This window comes from Polyodon spathula, chromosome 26, assembly GCF_017654505.1.
Source record: "Polyodon spathula isolate WHYD16114869_AA chromosome 26, ASM1765450v1, whole genome shotgun sequence".
Taxonomy (NCBI): Eukaryota; Metazoa; Chordata; class Actinopteri; order Acipenseriformes; family Polyodontidae; genus Polyodon; species Polyodon spathula.
In genome coordinates, this window is record NC_054559.1 from 6,711,933 (window position 1) to 6,737,466 (window position 25,534).

The 25,534-nt window shown below is 41.0% G+C and overlaps 1 protein-coding gene across 3 annotated transcripts in view; it reads left to right on the forward strand.

Annotated features, from left to right (window-relative positions):
* The window catches only part of LOC121300838 (rab11 family-interacting protein 3-like), a 70,029-nt gene that overhangs the window by 38,232 nt on the left and 6,263 nt on the right, over positions 1–25,534 (forward strand). The window contains exons 4-12 of one of the 3 annotated variants that reach the window (XM_041229759.1): positions 11,702–11,874; positions 16,653–16,853; positions 18,242–18,376; positions 19,205–19,240; positions 19,474–19,567; positions 20,243–20,346; positions 20,587–20,727; positions 22,932–23,013; positions 23,605–23,742. In XM_041229759.1, coding sequence (XP_041085693.1) covers positions 11,702–11,874; positions 16,653–16,853; positions 18,242–18,376; positions 19,205–19,240; positions 19,474–19,567; positions 20,243–20,346; positions 20,587–20,727; positions 22,932–23,013; positions 23,605–23,742 — 1,104 coding nt within the window. The remainder of the gene's footprint in view (positions 1–11,701; positions 11,875–16,652; positions 16,854–18,241; positions 18,377–19,204; positions 19,241–19,473; positions 19,568–20,242; positions 20,347–20,586; positions 20,728–22,931; positions 23,014–23,604; positions 23,743–25,534) is intronic. The other 2 variants (XM_041229760.1, XM_041229761.1) reach the window with 2 other exon arrangements.

A 25,534-nucleotide genomic window follows, 5' to 3' on the forward strand; every position in this document is an offset into this window, starting at 1 on the left:
GAATAATACTGAGGCAAACACAAACCATTGGGCGTTGACATGCTGCATGTAGGGATTAAACTCCCATCTTAGAAGAAACTTCAAAAAGTCTTTTCAGTTGTGTTTCAGCAGAGTTGTTTTTATATAAGTAGAATTTTTCATAGTATTACAGCAGCACGTTTGAGTATAACGTGTTGGATAAAAATGGAGAATTAAAAAAGGCTTTCCCAAAGCAGTGCATATTTATACATATCATATGACAAACACTTTAGTGTGTGTGTGTGTGTCTATATATATATATATATATATATATATATACAGTGCCTTGCAAAAGTATTCAGACCCCTGACCAATTCTCTCATATTAATGAATTACAAATGGTACATTGAAATTTCATTCTGTTCGATATTTTATTTTTAAACACTGAAACTCAGAATCAATTATTGTAAGGTGACATTGGTTTTATGTTGGGAAATATTTTTAAGACAAATAAAAAACTGAAATATCAGTATTCAACCCCTGTGCAGTGGAAGCTCCCAGTTTGCACCGATGAAAGAAATTGCCCTAACGAGGACACAGTTACCTTACCATTGGCCTCCACCTGTGAACCATTAAAGTTGCTGTCACATTTTCTGGATAAAAACCCCACTGTTGTAGGATCATTGGTAAGGCTGTGAATCTGAAGGAAAATGAAGACCAAAGAGCATTCTACAGAAGTTAGAGATAAAGTAATACAATGCATAGATTAGGGAAAGGGTACAAAATAATATCCAAGTGTTTGGATATCCCAGTGAGCACAGGTGGATCAATAATCAGGAAGTGGAAGCTGCATCACACCACCCAGGCACTGCCAAGAAAAGGCCGTCCCTCAAAACTCAGCGCTCAAACAAGAAGGAGACTTGTGAGAGAAGCCACAGAGAGGCCAACAATCACTTTGAAGGAGCTACAGAGTTCAGTGGCTGGGAGTGGAGTAATGGTGCACCAGTCAACCATATCAAGAGCTCTGTATAACACTGGCCTGTATGGGAGGGTGGCAAGAAAGAAGCCGTTACTCAAAAAGTACCATCTGAAAGCACGTCTGGAGTTTGCCAGAAAGCATGAGAGTGACCCAGCTGCGATGTGGGAAAAGGTTTTATGGTCAGATGAGACCAAGGTAGAGCTTTTTGGCCAAAACTCAAAGCGCTATGTGTGGCGCAAACCCTACACTGCCCATGCCTCAAGACACACCATCCCTACAGTGAAGTATGGTGGTGGCAGCATCATGCTGTGGGGATGCTTCTTATCAGCAGGGATTGGGCATCTTGTTACAATTGAAGGAAGAATGGATGGAGCAAAATACAGGAAAATACTGCAAGAGAATCTGCTTCAGTCTGCTAAAAAACTGAAGCTTGGGAGGAAATTCACCTTTCAGCAGGACAATGATCCCAAGCACAAGGCCAAAGTAACACTGGAGTGGCTCAAGAACAAAAAGGTGAATGTCCTACAGTGGCCCAGTCAAAGTCCTGATCTCAATCCCAATGAGAATCTGTGGCACTATTTGAAAATTGCGGTCCATAAGCGTCGTCCAACCAACCTGAACAACCTGGAGCAAATCTGCCAAGAAGAATGGGCCAAAATCACTCTGACACTGTGTGCAAAGCTGGTACATACTTACCCCAAAAGACTTAAAGCTGTTATTGCAGCGAAAGGTGGCTCTACCAAATATTAATGTGTGGGGGTTGAATACTTATGCAAGCAAGATATTTCAGTTTTTTATTTTTCTTAAAAATATTTCCCAACATAAAACCAATGTCACCTTACAATAATTGATTCTGAGTTTCAGTGTTTAAAAATAAAATACCGAACAGAACGAAGTTTCAATGTACCATTTGTAATTCAGTAATATGAGAGAATTGGTCAGGGGTCTGAATACTTTTGCAAGGCACTATATATATATATATATATATATATATATATATATATATATATATATATATATATATATATATATATATATATATATATATATATATACACACACACACACACACACACACACACACATACACACACACACACACTCAGGTATTGACTGACTAAGAAAAAAAAATAAGAAGGTATTGCATAGTCGGCAACCAGTTTGGGGTCAGACACGTACTAATATATTTGTGCACAGTTTTTGCAAAGGCTTTGTTGGGCACACAAGCCATTGTCTTATATATTTTGGATTATAAAACGATGACTCTTGTCTACAAAAAAAAGGTTTTCTGAATAAGGTGTCTAGAAGGGCTAGCATTCCAATAGTATCCTAATACTTAGTGGGTATTCGGTATCAAGTTTTCGGAATACTGATATCCAGAATATGGACAGATTCATTCAGAATACCCTGTTTACATGGCATAGAGTAGCTATTCAAATTTCCTGCCATTCCAAATATAACTGGAATCCTGATAGAACAGGACAACTGGAACAGGTACCCGGATAGCAATATGGGTGCAGTCAATTGCACCTACCATGCGTGGCAGGTGCAGGACCTCATAAAAACCCTGCATTATCCTCATATGTATGCCGAGGCCAGTGCACCCTTTCAGCATATCTTTGCCTATGTCGGGGTTGCTGTTGCTGGGTTTGCCTTGCATCATTCACATCCAAATGTCGATGGACACGCTGCATGCTATCCACATTTCCCAATGTTACCTGTTTGTAGTCAGAGCTGGAATGATAGTGTGCGCGGAGTTAACACAGTCCTTTTACAATCCTTATTCTGCGCATCACAATCCTGGTTTTGTGCTTTGCGCATACCTTTGAATATACCAGGATCACGCAAATTTCAGCCACTCCCCCCATATTGTGCGATGCATACATTTTATTTCTGCACAGCGCAGAATGGATTGTGACGCGCAAAAGGACGTTTCGAATATGGCAACTTGGCACAATTTCGGCACAACGTCCATTTGCAACGCGCATACCCCTCTGCAGGGTGCGCAAACCTTTCGAGTATCGGGCCCATTGAGTTTTAATGGTTGGTGGTATCCTAACTAATTTACATACATATGATAACTTGTCGGACATCTTGTGATTATGCAATAACACGTGTTTTTTTTTAGCTTGATATTGACTTAATACAATTCGAACTAGTTATCTGTACTGGTGGTCACGTTACTGTTTTTGCCTTTTAACTTAAATAGCCGGAACAACTCTTAAAATAAATGCCAAAAAGTGATTTAAAGTGAGTAAACTTATGTTCTAAACAAACCTTTTTTGTGCCAGATGTTCAGATCAATTATTCAGGAAACTAAACATTCATTCATTGTCTTGTAATTATTTGTTTACATAGTCAGTATTTGGTGGGACCTCCCTTTGCTTTAATAACAGCTTGCAGTCTTTTTGTCCTACTACACAACAACTTCTTGTAAACTGGTTTTTCCAAAATTCATCCTTAGATTTAACAGTTCTTCCCTTCATCCTTGAACCTAGTTCATCCCACAAATGTTCAACAGGACGGAGATCTGGTGACTCTGGGGCCAGTGCTTCACCCAGCCTTGTGCAAATTTATGTGTTTCTGGGATCCTGATTTTAGGAACAGAAACATTTCCTGCATTTCTCCACACCATCACTCTCCCTTCTGAGCCAAACAAATTCAATTTGGATACATCGGACCAAGTGACTAAACTGAAAAAAACTTTTGCAAAAGCTAACCTTTCTTCTTGACTGCACTGATGAAGGGCTTCTTTCTTACCACCTAACCCATTGAATGCTTTCTGTTTCATTCTATTTCTTTGTGCTGACACCTTAACATTGTATTCAACTAGCTCCTGCACAATATCTGAAGCACTCGCTTTTCTGTTTCTCCTGACCTTGGCAACAGGGGCACGGTGTAACGGTTGTGTTCTGTTAGTGTGGGTATCCGCTGAGAGACACAGAGGGTTTGAAGTCAAAACACCGCTCAGACAGCCAGGTTTTATTATTTAAGTACATAAGAAAGAACATAAGAAAGTTTACAAACGAGAGGAGGCCATTCGGCCCATCTTGCTCGTTTGGTTGTTAGTAGCTTATTGATCCCAAAATCTCATCAAGCAGCTTCTTGAAGGATCCCAGGGTGTCAGCTTCAACAACATTACTGGGGAGTTGATTCCAGACCCTCACAATTCTCTTTACACACAGGCAGTTGCAGTGTTGGTGACCACCACTAGGGTAGCAGCAATGGTAGACAATATATAATATTTAGTGCCGGAGGCAATATATAAAAGTGCACATAAATACAGAAAGGCAAAAAAAAAAAAACACTGTACAAAAATGACTAGCAAATAAAAGTTTGGGCCATGCGCTACTCCCGCTATCCTGGGAGGTCCCACACCCAGAACACTACACAGCCACAAACTAAATAAACACTGGTGTGGGATTAAAATCCCCCAAATGAATCCCTTAACCTAAAGTGGTAATTATCCCGGTTAAACAAATGCTCATAATCTGTTTACAAAAAACCCTGGTTACACATGCAGATGTTTTTCAGGTTTGGTTCTCTCGCCCTTCTTAAAGCTGCAATCGTGAGTCTTTTCCTCTGGTAACAAAATAACACACAGCATGGAACAGCACAGAAGGGAGGTGACCAGGGTTAATAATTGTCAATTGTTCAGTTCACACCTGGCCACCTGCTGCACATTGGGTTTCATTTAGGCAAGCAGGGAGGTCTAACCTCCCAGCCCTGCCATCCAAAATTAAACAAATTAAGCACATTGTTAGTTACAAACAAAACCAAATCCCACCAAAACATTTTATAAATAAACTAAACAATTCTGCACAGAATCTGCTCAGAATGATCTCCGTGAACGCACCCATTATTTTACAGGGGCAGACCTCAGCCCTGCCACACACGGTCTTGTCGCTCTGCTGATTTTGTAATTTTTTTTTTTTTTATTATTCCCCCTCTTTTTCTTGGGTTTATGTTTTGTACTCCTGCAGTGTGGAGTCCGCTGCCTGATGTGGTGTTTTCAGCTGTCTTCCTGTAGTATTTCTCTCTGGCTGTAGCCTTCATTGGATAGGTTACTACTTGCACACGGACAACATCCGAGTACCCTGCTCTTTTCACCATTTTGAGGCAAAATGTCAAATTATTCTGAAAACAGTGACTGTTCTGCTAACCTGTGTGCTTTATTTGCGCAATTTCAATGATCACGTGGGAAGAATATTTCTAAGAATTTTATTCTGGATTATACCTGTGCCTGATTTAATTACTTTGAGACTCCATGAATAAAATGAGTGGTTTAAAAAATAATAGTAATAATTCATAGAAGAAGTTACAAGTTGCCTGAATATATACTAATTACAAATTTGTCTTTGCAACATTCAATATAAAAGATTAAAGAAAGTAAAATGTGGCACTGCCTGAATAGCCCAATTGTTGTAGACGGTGCATGTGCAGGTTGGGGGCTTTTCGCCACACTCTAGCCCAGGTTTAACACAACACAAGGCCTCGTTGTGTGCAGATAAATACTCCTGTTCTCCAAAATCACTGGAGCAAAGAAGCAAAGAGCCGCCCCCTTCACAGACACATTGCTTGTTACTCTAAAGGGTTAAAGGGACACCGAGTGTACTTTTCACCCCCTTCTGGTTGCATAACAAGCTGGGTTATACTTGTGAAAGAACTTGAAACTAATGTCGAAAGAGTACGTTCACAATCTAATAATAATAATAATAACAACAAAAAAGCACTAGGAGAAATATTTGAATGTTAGAACTTCTGTTACTTGAAATATATTTGACTATGTTTATTTGCTCATAGAACATCATTTATTAATGTCCGTCCAGAAGTGTCTAAAAACACAAAAGTGCTCTTTCTCTCCATTGCTTTTCGGGTCCTTTTGATGGGGAACCAGTTTTTATTTTACTACTATTTCTGTTCTACATTAATGTAGAACAAATTAGTTTTGTTTTCCAAAATGGAAGCAAATTAGAACATGAGCCATCCATTCTCATCCAAGCACTATGGAAAACTATTCAACAATGATCTGTACTTTGTTTTTTTAATAATTTTCACATTAAGTGAAGACTTTGAAATTGTGCCAATAATGCATGAATAGTGGCCACTAACTGTTTTGAAGTAGCTTATAGTGTGTGTGTGTGTGTGTGTATGTGTATGTGTATATATATATATATATATATATATATATATATATATATATATATATATATATATATATATACAGACCTGCACTGTGAAAAATATAAAACACAAGGACATCTACCACTGTATATTGTTTCTTCATTGGTAGTACAGTACGACAATCACTGTTAGTGATTCCACCATGTTTCTGTTAGCTATGGCGCCCTCTGCTGGTGTATACACGCAGTGCAGCTAAGATACCAGCCCTGTAAGCCTTGCCCCAGTTTAACTCTAATTTATTTATGCAGATCTGGACACCGACTCTGGTTGTTCATTAATTTATGTTAATGCTGTGTTGGTTTTGGCTGAGATAACAACTGTTATCTCTTTGACAAGCAGCTCAGATGGTTGATTGTTTGACATTTTACCCTTTTTTAGCAATGAGAGGTGTGAGAGAATTCTGCTGACTTTGACACAGGTGTGTACTGATACTCAATTGCTTTTAAGAAGTATTTATCGGCAGGTAAAATTAAATCTATTCATTCATTTTTTGGTTAAAGGCAATTACGAGTATGGGTGTCGGCACACCCCTATTTGACATCTTGACACAGTACCTAATTATTGCATAATCACATGATGTCCGACAAGTTATCATATGTATGTAAATTAGTTACTAAACTACTGTAATTGAATACGGTATATGTGAAAGCCAGTGTAAAATTTGAATTCATTACTGAAGAACATTATAAACATGTCTAAATATTAAAAATCTGACAGTTTAAAACAGTAACAACTGTTTACACAAAAAAGTTAGATATTTAGATTAGGTTTAGGTTAGATTTCTAATAAACACAGATTTACAGCTATAATCAGAATCTTGGGCACTCGTCTGTGCTGGCCTTGGAAAGCTGAATGACATTTAAAGGGAGCTCTTCATTACTAATTTGTTTTATTAAAGTTACAGTGTTTTGCAAATGTCCTCATAAAAGAAATGAAATGACGATGCTTTTTAAAATAATGATTTTCCAAATCTCACTCTTCCCTTGTCAACTCTGTGTAAATGTTCACTGTAGAGTTAAATGTTTCAACTGCACTGCAGAATTAATACTTAATAAAACAAACAAAAAGACAAGCATGTATTTGATTTGAAGTCCGGTTGTGAAAGTGGAACCTGCATTCTGAGCTGCTGTTGAGGTTTTTGTTCCCTTTCATCCCTGTAAAAGATTAAGCAATGCGTTTGACTGCAGCAATACAGCTGCTTTTATTGAGCTGCAAGTACCCTGCCAAGCATGAGCTGGCTCAGTTGCTTCTCTTTTTCAAAGCTTTAACAAAGTTCAGTTTTGCCTTGTTCAGTTTCAAAAAATAAAAATAAACTGTAGAGGATTGGTTGGCTAAAACTGCCTTCTAGTACTTGGGCTGAAAACTTACTACCAAGCATGTTACCTCATCCTGAAATGAACATTCCTATTCAGTTTGGAACATGGGCAATATTACACCAGCCAATACCCTAGCCATAAATAATAGATAGGGCTGTATTTTCTTCATAGTAAAAACATGTCTTATTTCATGGTCTAAAAATTGCCAGATCTTTTACAATGAAACATATTTAATAAATCAGAAAAAAATAGGGTTGTCACATTCATAATGTATAATTCTCACCTAGAGGTATTATACAACAAATGCTCCTAGATATTTAAATGTTTTCCTAAAAACCAGCAAATGCTAAATTGTAGAATATTTCAGTCATTTACCAGAAGCAACCTAAACCAGCTGCCAGGTTCATAAATGTAGTGTAAGAGGTAGTGATGTTAGGTGGAACTGGTCAGACAAAATATTAGTTTTTCTTCAGTTCTCTAGGATGGTCCCAACAATACTTTCACTTCCATGAGAAGTAGAATGCGGTTACCAGACAGTGACAGGGCAGGGATATTTGAAGACTCCAGCGCAATGTCTGTTTGCATGTTGCATTGACTTTTACACATAGCTTCAGAACTGCTAATCAAGTTTTGGTGGTAAGAAAATTATTGAGTACAAGTTACAGATAAGATCAAAAAGGCCTCTCTGTCCATCTGTATGTAACTGGGTGAGGTAGGTCAGGGTTATCTTTATCGTGGTACTGAAGGCTGTACATTTTGGCAGAGCAGATACGCACATTACTGAAAACTTCAATGCTGAGTATATTGAGTTCTAGGGTTTTCTGTGAGCCTTATAGCATATAATCATGCAAATAGACCCATGGATTTGTACTTTGGTATACAATGTTTTCTGCTCCTTTCGGTTTCATAGCATAGTGGCCCATGCGCCTATCTCTGTGTAAGTGCCCTACAGATGAAGATGACTAATTCAGTGCGTAGGGGTTTTACTGCATTACTATACACTAGCATTGTAAGCTGTGACAATAACATTGATAAAATACTGTATTAAACTGTATTAACGTATTTAGTAAAGCTGCCAGACAGTATTGGTCTAGTGTTAAGACTAAAAGAAGACACTCCAGCTGAAAGGCACTGGGTCTCAACGGATGTCCAGCCCTGTAAATATTTGACGGAGCTTCTCTTCTATTGGCCCCCTGGCTATGACTGCACTACCTCTCCATGGCTCCTTCAGCAGCAGGGTCTGCGTACTGTGGACTTTCACCTGGGCGAGTTGCCTTAGGGAAGACTGCAGGAGAGGCCTTCCTCTGTGCTTCACTGTCCTGTTTTTGCGAAACGGAGAGGAGAGAAGGCAACCCTAAACCCCCCTTAATAAGGAATCCCATGACCACACTTCCTTCCTTGACTTGAGCGCAATATTTTTAGGGACACAGTGTCTCTCCTGCTTGGATTGCCGGTCCCTGAGTCAGCGTTTTCTATGAGGCTGGTAGGTTTATAGGGTTTGTAACAAGTTTTGTTTGTAACTTGTTTTTGTAAGGTACCTGCGTTGTATTTTGATGTGAATGTCAGCCTGTTTTTTTTTTTTTGTTTGTTTTGTTTTTTTGACATGTGTATGGTGTTTTGAACTTGTATTCAACCCTGCCTACCTTTTGCTGTGGGAAGTCTATAAGAAAGCTGGTTGGTTGTTCCCAATGTAAGATTCCTTGTTCTCACTTCAAAGTGCAGATAGACTGACTTGTTTAAGTAGTGCTCATTATTAAATGTGCTAACCAAAGAGCTCACCTCTTATTAGCTTGCGCAGTATCACTGGAACACAGTTTCATTCTGTTGCTGGATTGTATTTTGATGGTTGGTGGCCATGGGGAGGCAGAAAGGCAGAGGGTTTGGGGTACCCCTAAGCAATACAATCGTATTATTGTGTTCTGACTGATAACAATATCATCGTAACATTTTACTTCAATGTGGCTGTTAAACACATTTTCTGCTAGGCAGTAGAGAAAATAAAACAGTAGCCCATCATAGTTTATTCTAATTAACTTAACTGTTACACTGTGCCAGCGTATGTTTAAAAATGCACTGCATACAACATTGATATAGCATTTCGATTTCAAGACCACGTCACTAACATACAGGGTGCGATTTGACAAATTTCCAAGAGGGGGTGGGGTCGGGGATAAAATAAACAAACACTACAAAACAGTAGGAAAGGCTCTAGTAAAGATGCATCATGTTGATACATCACTAATATCCTAACATCTAACACCATGCAAATGTTATTGTTGTTTAACAAGTTTTATTATTATTATCGATTATTAAAAAGCAATAACAACATACACTTATAATTAGGGCTGTATTCGAAGGTTCGTTCACTAGCCAGGAATTCGAAGGTAGTTGTAAGGCTCGTCAGATGGCATCCATACAGTTTTTGTTTTTTTGTTGTTTTCGGTTTTTGTGCGCTGTTAACAGAAACCATTTGACAATACATGAATACTATAAATCACCATTAAATGTCACTGACATGCAAAATTCAATCTTTCGGTTTGTGTAATGCATATTACGTATAACGTTGTGTTACAATCCACTACCAAAACGCTATACGTTGCACTGCTGGGGTGTATGGAGCAGGGTACAGTATGCCAAAGCACTGGGGGGTACTTGCAGCGGTTGTAGTGATTCAGTTAAACAGGTACTGAGTCCCTAGTTTACAAGACAGTGTAAGAGAAGTGCTATGGTAGAGTATGTTTGAAACATACAAAATATACGCGAACACTAATAATTAATTTCGCAGCGGAGCGCCATCTCGACAGCAAAGCGTTGTATAGCGTAAACTGTATTGAAAGAAATGTCTCGAAACCCCTCTGATGTTTGGGATTATTTTTATTAAATGCCCCGATGTCCAAAAAACAAGTTAAATGCAAACTGTAGCAAGCGACTGTTGATGTATCATGGAGGCACAACCAATCAAGCGTAAGATCATCATCATCATCATCTTCTTCTTCTTCTTCATATAATAATAATACTTTTATTATTAATATTTTTAGTAGTAGTAAAATGTGACTGATAACCTGTTTGGAACGGTGACTGTTAAATAAAGCTTTGTTTTACCTAAGTCCTCTGCAGTTGGTGCTGCTGCAATTCAAGCTTACTGTAATAATTGCAAGCAGCCTCAAATACATGTAAATAAACCTGTTTTTATTATTGAAATTATAAAAAACATGATTACTGTTCTATATAACGTATTTTAAACTACATGTGAATGTTTTATTTAATTTGGATTACCTGTAAAATAGGATTTTCAATCAAATAAATAAGTGGCTATGGTGACGTCGCCATTAAATAATGCAAATTAGTACCATGGAAGGTTAGAACTTTCGTTCGGTAACGTATTCTGAACCTTCAAATGTCAAAATGTACCCTTCGTTGCAGCCCTACTTATACTACAAACAACATTTGCCAAATAAAATGTTTGATTTATAATCGTTTTTAAATGAAAAACTAAAAGCTGAGTGACTGTGTACGTACGTCATAGTATATGCACAATGTTGTTGTTAAGGCAGGAGAAAGGCAGACAAAAACCAAGCACTTCCTATCGACTTAATTTTATTAAATGTAAATAAATGACTAACAAAATAATAATATACTGTTCCGTACCAGCGGTGGCTGGTGATAATGTTTGTTTTTATCTACAGTAGTGTGCACATTTAATAGAACACCTCAAGATTTGTCATTTTTTACATCGTTTATATACCTACCTGCATGAAAACCTCAGTATGTGAGAATTTCCATTTTCAGTCAGTAATCGGTGATATAAAAACATAGGCGCTCATGTGAAAATGTTAGACCACTTTGCTTTAATTAGGCATCAACAATTTCTAAAAATTCTTATGTATTTTACCATTTGTGGCTTTGTTCCTTTTCACTTACTATTTTAAATGAATTGCACTGGGTGGCCTATTAGTCATCAATTAAATTAGACAATCACTAATTTGCATATTTTGACCATTTTTGGTTACAGTGGTTTGATTTCATATGCATAACAAATCAAAACTACAGGAACAGTGGGGTGTTCTAATACATGTGCACACTAATGTATGTTTTTGTGTGAAAACTTTGACTCTACCTAAGTAAAAGTGTATTTTTGTATCTGTTCTTTTGAACTTTAAAGTTTAAAACAAACAGCCTTCACAATTAAGCCAAATGCCTCAACCTCTAATTGAAGTTTTCATTAAATCTCCTTCATTCCTGGCATCTCTGCCTCTCCCCACAGCAGAACGAGGTGACGGACAGCGCGTACCTGGGCTCGGAGAGCACCTACAGCGAGTGTGAGACGTTCACGGACGAGGACACCAGCACGCTGGTGCACCAGGAGATGCACGAGGAGGTGGAGACGGACAGCGCTATCGACGCAGCACTGCACTACACTGAGGAGGGGGCCAACAGGTGAGTCCAGCACCCCTTCATTGTAATACTGTAGGGAAGAGTCCAGCACTCTCCTTCCTTATATTAGTAGCAACACTGCACTATACTGAGAGTCCAGCACTCTCCTTCATTATATTGTCACTAACACTACACTATACTGGAACATCCGACCCATGAGGGCTCAGTACGGTACGGGCACGGGTGGTTCTTCACTGGCTATTTGTCGACCCAAGCAAGAAAACCAAACTGTTAAACTCCGGCCTCATAAGACATCTGAATCTTACTGCGAGCCAAGCTGCGCCAGGGACGGGGTTAAAGAATTTCGTCATTGCGTTGCGTCAGTCGGTACACTCCACAAGGACAAACAACATGCAGGCAGCGAGTGTGATGAGAGAAAAGTACTGCGGGCAGATAGAAGTGATCAGGAAGATCTGCAGTCGTGCATCAGAAATGAGAAAGTTGAGAAATGAGAAAGGGTACTGTACACTTAATTCACACACTCAAACATAAAATTCTAAAAAACTTATCCTTGACCTTTATTATATTAATATAAAGAAAAAAATGCAAAAATATAGTAAAACAAAATACAGCTGTACAACTACAGCTCTTGTACTTTTTTAAGCACCCAAACAAAAATCAACTAGAAAAAAAGACAACTACCCTTAAAACGGGCAAATCATATTTTTAAAACCTTTTTCTCTTGATTTGATTTCCATTACATGAGAGTAGATGTTAAACTTCATGCTGATTTGAACTCGGCTCTCGCTAAGATAAGCACCAACTAAGATGTAGCTTTACAGTAAACTAATATGATCCATCTGCATCTCCATCCAAGTCTTCAAGTGGGCACCTTCCGTGTTTCGTCGACTAGCCCACGACACCTCAAGAAGGCTCAACATTGATTCTGGTGTCCCACCCTCCATCCCCCACTCAGCTCAGCCCAGCTTACTTACCCATACATCAGCGTTGCTTTCTTTCTATTGTGCTTGAGATCCCTATCCAGAATCTTTTGATCTCAACCACAGCCAGTTGCTGCTCCTTTCTGCTGCTTCAGATAAGTTCTTCACTGTGTGACGCAACTCTTGACCACTGAACCCGACATCTCTGAGAAACCGGGTTGAGAGTGTGCCACAAATCCTTGACAACCCACCTGCACTGGGTAAACTCGGACTCTCCATCCTCGCTGTTCCGCTTCAGCAGATAGTTGAGCATACCGAACTTTCTTCCTCTCATACGCCTCATCCACCTCATCCTCCCATGGCACCTGTTAACTCTACCAGATGAACAGGGCATGCTGATCCAGACCACAAGACAACGTCTGGTCGAAGGTTAGTGGTGGCAATCTCAGGTGGAAAAATAAGCCATTGACCAACATCTGCCAGTATCTTCCAGTTTCTAGTAGCTTCCAGTTGTCCTGGGCGAGGCTTGGTTTTAACACCTTTTCTTGGTGGTTGCTCTCCTGGATGGAGGAATATTGTCTTTTGTGTGTAATGCTTTGATGGAACTGGTGGCAACTTATTGGTCAGGTTACTCTTGTCTTCCAATGCTAAGGCCAAACATCGCAGCACCTGGTCATGGCGCAAAGTAAACCGTCCTTGGCTAAGACCCACCTTACATCCTTGCGTTGTTCCACACTATCCCATCAATGCATAAAATAAAATAAAAATTACAAAAGTATAGTAAAACAAAATACAGCTGTAACATATATACAACTACAGCTCTCGTTGCACTTTTTTAAGCACCCAAACAAAAATCAACTAGAAAAAAAGACAACTACCCTTAAAACGGGATATCTTTGGCAAATCATATTTTTAAAACCTTCTTTTTCTCTTTAAATATATTTACAAAATATAGTGATACAAGATAAAGCTGTACCATTGGTCTATTAATTTAACAGTTTGTGCATCTTTTGGCAAACAGAGTTAATTAATAATAATTATTAACAGCTGAATTTCATTGCGTGTGATGTTGGTGGCACAGCTCGGCTCGGCAGTGGAAAAACAATGAGGCGCTCCTTAAAAATAGCCAAGGCTCTCCTTAAATGCACCGTGAGGGCTTGGTATGGCCCTGGCGCAGCTCGGTTGTGAGAGGTATGAGTCCAGCACTCTCTTTCATTATACGGTCGTCTCTGGCCAAGAGAACACCCCTCAGGAAGCTAGCGAAGTAGTGTTATAGCCACAGTGTTCTCTAAGACTGAGTTAGCCAGCAGACGCAATATGAATCAATAAATAAATGTGTATTACTTGTAATCGACGCACGTGTATCTATATCTCATCCAGTTTGGTTGCTCAAACTGTGCAGAATGATTTTTTATAATGGGACACTCTACACAACACATTGTTTTTAAAATCACAAAAAATTAAGGTCATCTTTGTATTTGTTGGGCTTTAATATGGCTCCTATTCAGTAGAACCAAAAGGAACCTGTCAGCACTAAGTAAGTTTGCACAGAAACAATAGATAGTGTCCTGTATGAGATTAAGAAATACAAGAATGATATAAGAGTATAGATTCATCATGTCCATATACAGAAAAATAAAAAAGTATTGATTTGTTACAAAGGTATGTGTTTATTAATAGCACTGCTGTATACCTTCTGATTTGAAAGTTCTGGATGCCCCTCCTAGTGGATTTGATTCACAAAGTGACCTTGCAACAAACGGGTATTTCACAGAAAGAAGCTTGCCTTCCTACAGCTAAATCTACCTGTTAGGAATGTAAACTGTAATGAATATACCATTAACAAAACATAAAAGTTATAAAGACAGATCTTTTATGTCATTAAAATGGACAGAAAGCAAAAGGTTAGCAAGAAAGAGTCAAATTGAGCATGGTTATACATACTAGTGCTGTGAGTATAGGTGCCAGGTTTAAAAAGGATAATTTTCTGTTAGAAATGTGCAGTTTGCCCTCATTGTCCTAAACCAGACATTCTTGCAGAAGTAGCTCCATTTGGAATCCCCTGCAGCAGCTAAGCAAGTACAGAAGAGGGAGCTTAATATTTCTTCAATGGCTTTCCTCAAACCACAGGCTCATTCAAAGGCAGGCATGGCCAGCGCTGTTCTTGATTTGTTTTTTGCAATGGAAACCCATCCCTTCACAGAAAAGGAGCTGTGTGTTGTTGCAGTCAGTTAGGTTCATGTTTTAGGGTTACAAATGAGATTAAAAAGGTTGGCCCTTTGTAGGGTAAATAGACACAGGTTCCCTTACAGCAAAGCTGTGTGCCATCCAGAATCACCACACCACACAACCTGCTGTGTACCACTCAGAATCACCACACCACACAACCTGCGTTTCAACCTACCCCTTCACCTGTGTTGCGCTTTGGGTCTGGTCTGGTTTGCTACTGCTTTGTGTTTGAGATTCAGGGTCAGGAAAGCTATGCACTCCTTGTCCACTCCATCATTGCATTCTGCGGATATGAGTACCTGCATTGGACTGAGGTTCAGGTAAGTGGGACTTTGGCTATATCACATACAAGAAATGGATCGCTGTAGCATATCCTTGTGACCACTTAATTTGATTGTAGCGAGTATCTGAAAACAGTGAAAGTGCAGAAAAGAAACTCAAAAGTTTTTTGCTTTAATGTGTCTGGTACATTTACTGAAACATACAAAGAATGAGAAAATGCTTTATAAGTTAATACATTGTGTGTAGGGTCTCATTCCACACAGTTTGAGCAGCTTCAATTGAATACCTGTGAACACTGATCAAATAGCTGACCAAAAAAGAGACCATACAGCAAGTTACCTTGTGAACTAATTTGCAGTCCATTATCACAGACTCAGAGCTCTTCTTAAGACTGATTAGAAGTAGTGCTACACAGAACTGCCACCTTCCTCCGATAGTGAAGATGTCATTCCTCTTAAATACAACGTTGCTCCAACCCAGATCAGCTACAGGGTGGCGATGGAGCTCCAGTTATGTAGTAGAGTGCAGTGTTTGTATCCAGAGTTGCTGTATCAGTCCCTCTCCAATCCCAGACGGATGTTTGCCAATAAGCTCACAGTAACACCACCACCCTCCCTTCAGTTCAGTCCTCCAGGTTTTGCTGTGCTTGTGACCCAGGCATGGTTTAATTCACATTGTGTTGCTACAGTGCAGCATGCTCTCCATTTGACTTTGTAGAACATCCACTCTTGTTCCTGTAATGATTCCCTCTGGTTCCTTTATTGTGTCTGCGTATCCTGCTTCATAGTCAGGCTTGGAGTCCCTAATGCTCTCCTCTGTGGGTGACTGGCTTATATTGAATTCCAGTCAGGACAGAACACAAAGGTACTGCTTTCCTTAAGGATGGGCTTAATTGCCCATAGAATTGTTAAATCCAACTGGTTTACAAATCCTGCAATTTCCAAAAATTGTGTTTCCATTGTGGCAGTTACTCCATTCACCATTTTCAGCCTTAGGTCGATGAAGTTATTATCCAGTTTTCTGTCAGTCAGAGTTCTTGGTTTCCAAGACTACATGCTTTGAGACATTCACATTTTGGTAATAACTGTATGCTGCTGTTCTTGGTTACAGTACAATTTTGTTTTCAAGACAGTCATTCCAAAGTGCTACACAAAGGAGAGGAAAGAACACAAAGTAAAATAAATAGGCCACATTCAAGTTTTTAGCCTACTTTTTGACTGTTTCATTACTAATATTATCAAAAGCATTCTTCGAGTGTAAGTCTTTGTGTTGTGCTTTCTTGTGTTAGCACTGGGGTTAATACTTTGTGAACATGGCACACTGTCGGGACTAGGCCTCAGGCTGGGTTGTGTAGTAGCAAGGTGTTTGACACTTGTGCCTTCTCCCCAGGCCCCACCAGCACCGCCTCTCGCTGGACTCGGAACTCAACAACCACTCCCTGGTGACAGTGATCAGTGGGGAAGAGGAGCATTTTGAGGACATCGGGGAGGGCCGTGACTCGAAGCTGCTAGCTGACACCTCCACCACTGGACCAGATGCGGACACCAGTCTGACCAGCCAGCTTGAGGGCTCCATGCTGCTCTCACCCAGGTAGAAAGAACTTCTGACATGACTGCCTATCTACATGGAATTCTTCATTACTCTAAAGCAGGGGTGCCCAGTCCTGGAGGGCTATACCAGTCCAGGTTTCAGAGGTTAAACCATATATGTAAATAGGTTCTGGATGAAGGTTTAAAGGAGCACTGCCTTCAAGATTATTCTAGTTATTCCTTTGTCTTTTCTAGCACAGTGCATCTTGATAACCCTCACTTTGTCTTTCTCTAACACTTAACTGCATACCCCTTATCTGCAATCTGTGTTTTCTGAGTTTATCCAGGATTTGTAATCTGGTAGTCGGAATTCATGTTTAATTCCTATTATTCCTTTTAGAGCCGTGCTAATTTTATCAGGCTGTGTTTTTACCACATGTTCTGGGAACAAGGGGTCTGAGCTACTAAGTAGTGCTGGGCTAATGCACTTTGTCTTTCACCCTTGGCATGGGGGGTGAGCATATTGGTCCTTGGGCTATTGCAGTATCCCTGCCATATTGTAGCTTTCATCAGGACAGAAATCTTCTGTACATTCAAAAGGGAATACCTGAATAATACAGTGCTATGAAAACCAGATGAACTTTGAGGACTTGGCCTGCATTAATCAAGAAATTCTGGAGATCTTCAATGGATTCTTCTAAGAATTTATTTTATTCCATCACATCACATGGTGGGGTGTTGGGGATATTGCTTGGGTTGGAGGGAGGGGTTTGAATTCCTTCCTGCAGAAACACATGGGAATGTGGCTGGTGCCGTACATTGAATGAGTGATGATTTAATTAGGCTCCAGTCACAGGTGTTAATGTTGTTGGTGGAGGAACATGTTTTGCTGTGCTGTGGTGTTGGTGTTTAGGGGAGTGTGGTGCAGTGTTGGAAGTGGTGGCTTGGCCTGAAACCACAGGGGATTTAATGTGTTTCTGTATTGTTTTAATGCCACCGTGCCTCTCTGGTATTTTGTTTAGAGTGCTTTGTTTGTTGTTTTATTAGTTATTAAAAGAGTGCACTAGTGCATAAACTTGCAGCTGCTGTGTCTCCTTTCCTGGTAATAACAGCCTTGCCCATGATGCTGTCCTATCACACTTGTGTTATGCAGTTTGCTCTTTATATAATGGCTTTGTCTCAGTTAACAAGTAATCGGCTCTGTGGTTCTAGTTTAGTGGCTCATTTCAGTGGTACTGTGACAACTCTGCCTGGTGTATCGTCTGAATGAGGGATCCTACTATATGTATATTATGGCCCCCTCCAAGGTGAACGTTATTGTGTAATGCAGAGACTGGAAGCCTTGTCTCAAATAGTGATGGCAGGGAAATGGGATTGCTCAGGAACACACACCCTTGTGATCACTCTTTCTTTTCTTTTCTTTTTTCTTTTTTCTTTCTCACTCTCCAGCGCTGGTTCTTTCTCTGCAAGCTTACAGAGCTTTCTTAGGGAGGAGGTGCTGGACTTTTTTTGTAGCCAGTGTCACAGACAAATTAATCGCCTTGAGGACCTCTCTGCCCGCCTGAATTACCTTGAAATGAATAGGTAACGCATGTCGCCTGCTCATCTCCTGTCACTGTGTGTGTGTGTGTGTTCATGAAAACTGTCACCTTTATCAATTCCTGCTCGCTTGGTGTGATTCGAATATTGCTGCCCTAATCTAATGGGGAGTCATTAATAAGTTGCTTTTATTCTCAGCTAGACAGTATGTCTGATGGAGGGAAACAAATGCTTTTCCTTATTAGCTGAACACAATCACTTACCCCTTTTATTGTTCAGAAAACCTTTTGTTTCTCATTGTTTTGATTTGTTAATTCAAGATATATGCAAATATTTCAAATCCAATGTAAGTTACCTGGTACTAATACCTGTACTGTAGGTTGCATGGTCTCTATTACATTAATATTCTTGAAGTCATCCTCCGTGCGACAGAGATATAGCATGTCTGTATGTTAAATGATGTCCTTGTAGTGCGTTACATTTTCATTTTTAATAATATGGCACTAATTATGTTTTTACAACAGTTGCTGAAGATATGTTTATTAATATTCTTATATAAAATACTGTCAATTTGTGGAGACCGTTTTACTTCAGTCTAGGCCTACAAGTCCTTTGTTGTGTGGTGAAAGTGAGAACAGTATCACTTGGGCTCTCAAGTGGACAGTGAATGGTTCGGTGTCCCACAGCTCCCCTTTGTGGTGTGGCTCCTGGCGCGCTGTATGTTTGTGTGTCCTGAGCAGCAGTGGTAGACTGTGACCCGTCAACCCCCAGTGCTCTGGGAGGGAGGGGGTACAGGGGCAGGGTTCTGTTTCCTGCTCCCCCTCAGCCCTGGATTCCTGTTCCTGACTTTGTTTCCTGTTTTTAACCCTGCAGCTCCAGCAAAAGGCTTTCCAGCAGGAAGATGGCGAGGTATGTGAGCCGAACAGGGAGCAGGGTGTGGCAGCTGGGATCTGAGGGTGGAATCTCAGTCTTATATCATCAAAGACATTGGCACAGCAACGAGCCTGACAGACTGGTGTAGAAGTGGATAGTAGCATTGCATTATCATGTATTGTATTAGAATTCCAACAAGGCTGTTCTGAGGTTGTCATTAGGCCAAGTCATAGATAAAGGGTGGTTGACTCCTCTTCTCTCCCTGACAGGCACCTTCACCAGACCAGCACGCTAACAATGGACAACATAGAGGACCTGTCAAGAGACATCATGGAGCTCGCCGAGACTGATATGACTGACAAGGTGCTTGGTGGGGGAAGATGAGCACAGCGCATCTTAGCAATACAATACAGCTTACATTGTAGAATATGCTTAATGCAAGTTTCCTAAGCACCTGGACAGTAACTTAACAAGAAGTGTCGATAATCTGTTTAAAACAGTGCTAGCCAACTCATCATTTAATATGTGCAGCATTATAGCTGCTGACCTCTGTTCTTTTGTTTCAGTTTTGAATATGTAGGCATTTCAAACACAATACTGTGGGAGTAATGGTTGCTGCTTACTTTTCTTGAGCATATATTTCTGTTGTGAGATCACCTCTCTTTGGCCTTTTGAATAGCTAGGATTCAAACCAGATTTTAATCCCACCACCTTGATAATCAGTTGGCTTATTAGTAAATCCTGGCACCTCTGTTTCAGCAGTCAGACCTGATTGAACGAGTGTGTGTGTGTGTGTGCGCCGAGTGGTAAGGTTCTTGTAGTATATGAGGTGACTGAGGCAGTGTTTGTCCTGTACAGGTCCTGTGCTTGTGGTGTGTGAGCTGACTGAGGCTGTGTTTGTCCAGTGCCTGTTCTTGTGGTGTGTGAGGTGACTGAGGCTGTGTTTGTCCTGTGCATGTTCCTGCGGTCTGTGAGATGACCTGAAGCAGTGTTTGTCTTGTGATGTGTGAGGTGACTGAGGCTGTGTTTCTTGTGCAGGTCATGTTCTTGGAGAAGCGTGTGTCAGAATTGGAGAAGGATTCAGCAGCGAATGGGGAGCAGCACACCCGTCTTAGACATGAGAACCTGCAGCTCGTGCACAGGTAGGCGCTGAGGCTATGAATACATTTAAAGGAATGTTTAGCCAATTATGGTGAAACTTGAAAATCCATTCTTCCGCACAGGCTAGTGAAGGTATCTGAATCTGTGCTACTTACTGTATGCCACGTTTCCATTAACTGGATGTGCTTGTCATGGTACATTTTTCCTTATATGGACAGTATTGGTGGGGTGTTTGTGTGGATCTTTGTTACTGACTTGCTTGCTCTGGTTTCCCTGCAAAGGGCGAATGCTCTGGAGGAGCAGCTGAAGGAACAGGAGTCCCGCGCTGAGGAGGCCCTTCTCACTGAGATCCGCAGGCAGAAGGAGGTCCTGTGCAAGGTGGAGAGAGAGCGCAGTATTGAGATCGAGAACCTGCAAGCCAGGTCAGTGGCACACAAAGCTAATCAGAGAGCTGTCTTCACTCACTGGTCCCCCTTTTTAAAAAATAAAGCTATAGATGAAAAGTTCCTGCAGTTTCTTGGTTCCCTTTCAAGTATGAAATGTAACCATTACTGAATGGGATATATCTCTTATAGCCCTAATTACCTGGGCACTTGTTTCAAAGCTGCTCCTTTAAGAGCCCCCTCTGTGTTAGGGGTCATCTTCGCCTCGAGAAGGATCATAAAGCCTCTGCTAGACCTAATGAGCTGAACTATTTTCAGGGTGCACGACGAGGAAGCTGCTGCAATCGCCGTTCAGGCCCATTCTGTCAGGCCCATCTGGATTTTTGCTGATTTTATGCACCACAGACACCTGGGTGCTTACCACCCTCAGGGCCGACTACTATGCAGTTTTGGTTTGGCCCCCTTCCCTTTCAGGGCATGATCATAACAGCAGCTATGAACCCTCAAGGCACTATTTTTGTGTCTCAGGAGGTATCGACCGTGCTGCAGAAAGAGGCCATTTCAATTGATCACCCTCTCAACGAAAGAAAAGGGTTTTATTCCAGTTATTTCCTGGTGCAGAAATAGGATGGCGGTCTCAGACCGATCTCAGACATCTCAATCTGAACAAAGGTTCCATTTAAGACCCGGCCACAGGAAATACTTGTGGTTTACTTGCCCTCTCAAAGGGTTATCAATCTAGGTGTAAGCCTCGATTCTGCAAGCATTTAAAAAGCCGGCTGATGCCCTCTCAATGGGTTATCTATCTAGGTGTCAGCCTCGATTCTACAAGCATTATCAGCCCATCACAACAGTGAGGGTACAGACATTTCAGAGACATCTGGGTCTGATGGCACAGCATCTCGGATCCTTCACTTAGGGCTCTTACAAATGCGCCTTCTCCAAACCTGGTTCACCTGTAGGGTCCTTTACCATGTCGTTGACAGACACCGCCTTCTCAGTGTCTCATCACTGTATGGAAGTCTGTTGTGGTGGAAATAATCAGCTCATCTGTGCTTAGGCACAGTTCTTGCAGTATCATGAGGTGGTGACCACCGACGCTTCCAACTTTCAGAATGGAAGGGAGTGCAGGGCTTGTTTTGAAGCTGCAGGCAGTTGATCTGATCCTGTAGCACTTTTCCCTGGTGATACAAGGGAGTCACATGTTGATCCACACAGACAACACCACAGTGGTGGCTTACATCAACCACCAGATGGTCTGGGTGATTAAGTGCATATGCTTCAGTCATAGTCACTCAAGCGTGTCATGGTCAAGGATAAATGACCAAGTGATTAAAAAGAAACCAAAAACATTTCGTCAACGTCCATCACTTGTATACCTTATTTTTTCCGAAAATAAATGTGTTTATAATAGTGATAAGTTTCTTTTGATGCTCGCTCGCTCGCTCTCTCTCTCTCTCTCTCTCTCTCTCTCTCTCTCTCTCTCTCTCTCTCTCTCTCTCTCTCTCTCTCTCTCTCTCTCTCTCTCTCTCTCTCTCTCTCTCTCTCTCTCTATATATATATATATATATATATATATATATATATATATATATATATAATATCTCATAACACCAAAATTGCTATATTAAGAAATCTAAGGTGGCAGATCAGCAGTAGCCCAAACGTTCAACATATTAATGAAACAATAGCTTGTGAATTCAGCTACATTGAATTGTATTAATGGATTACATTGACATTAGCTGCAACAACTGATTTTAGGTTTAACATAAATCTGTGATTATATGTATTTAACCAAAGCATCATCATTTTTTTTTTTTTTTTAAACTAGCAAAGCTTAACTTTCGCAGTAAATGAGGAGGCTTGTGCATGTAATGAACACATTAAATCTCAGGGCAGTCTGTTTGAGCATGGGGGTCCTAGGCGGCCACCTCGCTCACCTTGCCTTAAGGCTGACCCTAGCTGAAGGTTTGTCCAGGACAGAAAGGATTAATCAGTGTGTGTCAAAGAATCATCTATTAGATTGCGCTCTGGAATTTAAATTCAGGGATCTAAACACTTGCAGGGCATGTGTACTGTGTTGTGAGTCTTCACAGAAGGTTTGCAGTGCTTTGATAGTGATGTGCGGCAAAGCACCATGCTTCCACCTGGTGGCTTTTATTTGCAAACACTAACTTGTAAGTTTAAGAAGGTGTGTGTTGTGTTGATCAGGCTGCAGCTGCCCTGCGTTTGTGATATTTCAGGTTGCAGCAGCTGGATGAGGCGAACAGCGAGCTGCAGTCATGTGTTCCCTGCCTGCGTGCCAACATCGAGAGATTGGAGGAGGTGAGGGACTACCCCACCCAGTCAAGGGAACAGCAGAGTCACTGCAGTGTGTGAGGAGTGGGTGTGCAGGCAGACTGTATACCTGCTTTCAAATATCATTTATACCACACCTTGGAGTTTTACATACTCTGTCTAACTTAAGAATTGCTTTTCCATTTATGATGAAACCTAGTTGTACCATTGCTCAAACACCAAAACAAGTCTTGCATCTCACAACATTGTGTCCCATAGTTTACCTCCCAATCCCTCATCTCTAAACACCACGCTACGCAGCTTACCTCCCAGTCTCTCGTCTCGAAACACCACGCTACGCAGCTTACCTCCCAGTCTCTCATCTCTAAACACCACGCTACACAGCATACCTCCCAGTCCCTCCTCTCTAAACACCACGCTACACAGCTTACCTCCCAGTCCCTCATCTCTAAACACCTCGCCACACATGCCACCCTCCCAGTCCCTTTGCTGTAACCTCCTCACTGAAACCCTCCCAGTCCCTCCGCTCTAAACACACTGCCACCCTCCCAGTCCCTCAGCTCTGAGCTCCGGCCACACTGCCTCAGTCACTGACCTGCACCCTCTCTCGCCCCACAGGAGAGGCGGAAGCTCCAGGACCAGGTGGAAGATGTGACTCTGCGACTGAACGAGGAGCTGGAGAGCCGGGGGAAGATGGCAGACAAGTTGGCTCATGAGAAACACAAGAACCAGAAGGAAAAGGAGTCTACACAGGAGGTGAGTGTGTGAAAGCATATAAGGTAAAGTTATTGCTGAATTGAATTTTTATCTTGGTTGGTCATGAATATTTAAATAAGACACATTAAGGGAATGATTACGATACTAAGGGAGGCCCATGCTGTGTGTGCAGTGGGTTATGTGTAAAACATAACTGCCTTATGCTTTGGACCGTCTGTTTTTTATTTTGTATAGTATTCAGATCATTTAGTTTGTTTTCAAGAAAGCAGTAAGCCGTACAATATGTTGACAGTGCACATTTAATTCTTCCTTTACAAAAACAAGAAGTACTGTGTAGCAAAATGCATCTATATAGCAGGGCTCGAAATTAAAGGCAGCCATGTGGCAATTGCTGTGGGTGCCTTTCTCAATTGCAGCAATGCCTATCAAAATGTATGTTCATGGCTGCTATTATGATTATTATTATTATTATTACTAGTATTATGATTATTAATAATAATCATAATAATAATAATAATAATTTACAATAGGATCTCGGTTTTAAACCCCCATCCGAAGGGCTGCGCACAAAGAGGTTAAGTGACTTGCTCAGGGTCACACAGTGAGTCAGTGGCTGAGCTGGGAACCTCCTGGTAACAAGCCCCTTTCTTTAACTACTAGACCACCAAGCCATGCCTATCAGTTATGGTCCCAGTGCCCATTTCACTACAGAAACTAGAGACGCCTGTACATACCAAATTAGGAAGGGTTTGATCCAAACAATAACACCATTATGTGTTTGCGTGGTTAAGTCGCATCAGCGGTGAAAAAACAACAAACACAGCCCTTTCAAGCCCTTGGATTTCTACTGTGTGTAACAAAGCCATTTCAGAAAAGAGTCCTGAGGCCTTGCACACAAAAAAGGCAATATGAAAAGGCACACCAAAATACTTTTCTACATTGTAATAGTGTTTATTATCCTTATTTGTCCATCTTATATTAAATATGTTTTGTCAGTTTTTTCATCCATAAATGCAACACGGCGCCTCTGCATTTTGTATGTTACACGCAGGAATGATATTTCTGAGTTTAGCTGATGTTAAACTGTGTAGAATATATGCTATTAACCTTTGCAGTCCAGGTCCGACATTACAATTTTCCCTTTCCAGTCCGATGTTGGAACCTCTCCCTGTCGCACCCGGACCCTGTCCGACATCATAAAAAGAGATGTAAAGCACAGGTCTCTAGGTGTTTTTTCTCCGGAAAAAGCAGAGAAAACCTTTGAATGGCCCAGTGAGACCGATAGGAGCCGAATGAAGCCGAAAAAAAGGGGCAATCTGAGCAATACAGAGAGCACCACAGAGGTGACACGGAGCAATACAGAGAGCACCACAGAGGTGACACGGAGCAATACAGAGAGCACCACAGAGGTGACACGGAGCAATACAGAGAGCACCACAGAGGTGACACGGACACATAACAAAGGAGATAGCTCAAAGAATATCACAGACATTTGCAGAGCTTTTTAAGATGTTATAGTAATAAAATAAGGACTTGGATTGCATTGAGGAGGTGATAAAACGAGTGATCAGGAGAGGATTTATGCCATGCAGTGCCTTTTAAACCTGTTTTACTGTGTGGGGATGGGGGGGGGGGGGGGGGGGGGGGGGGGGCTTGTTACCAGGGGAGTGGGGCATGTGAAAACAAATTGGACCTGACGCACCTGACAAGCACTGAATAAATGGACCTCTAAGGTTTAAAGTTGAACAAAGCAGCCAATGCCATCAGCGCAGGGAGCTACGTCCTCGCAGACTCGAATCGAATCTAGACTGCTGGTGGATTGCTGGTCGGG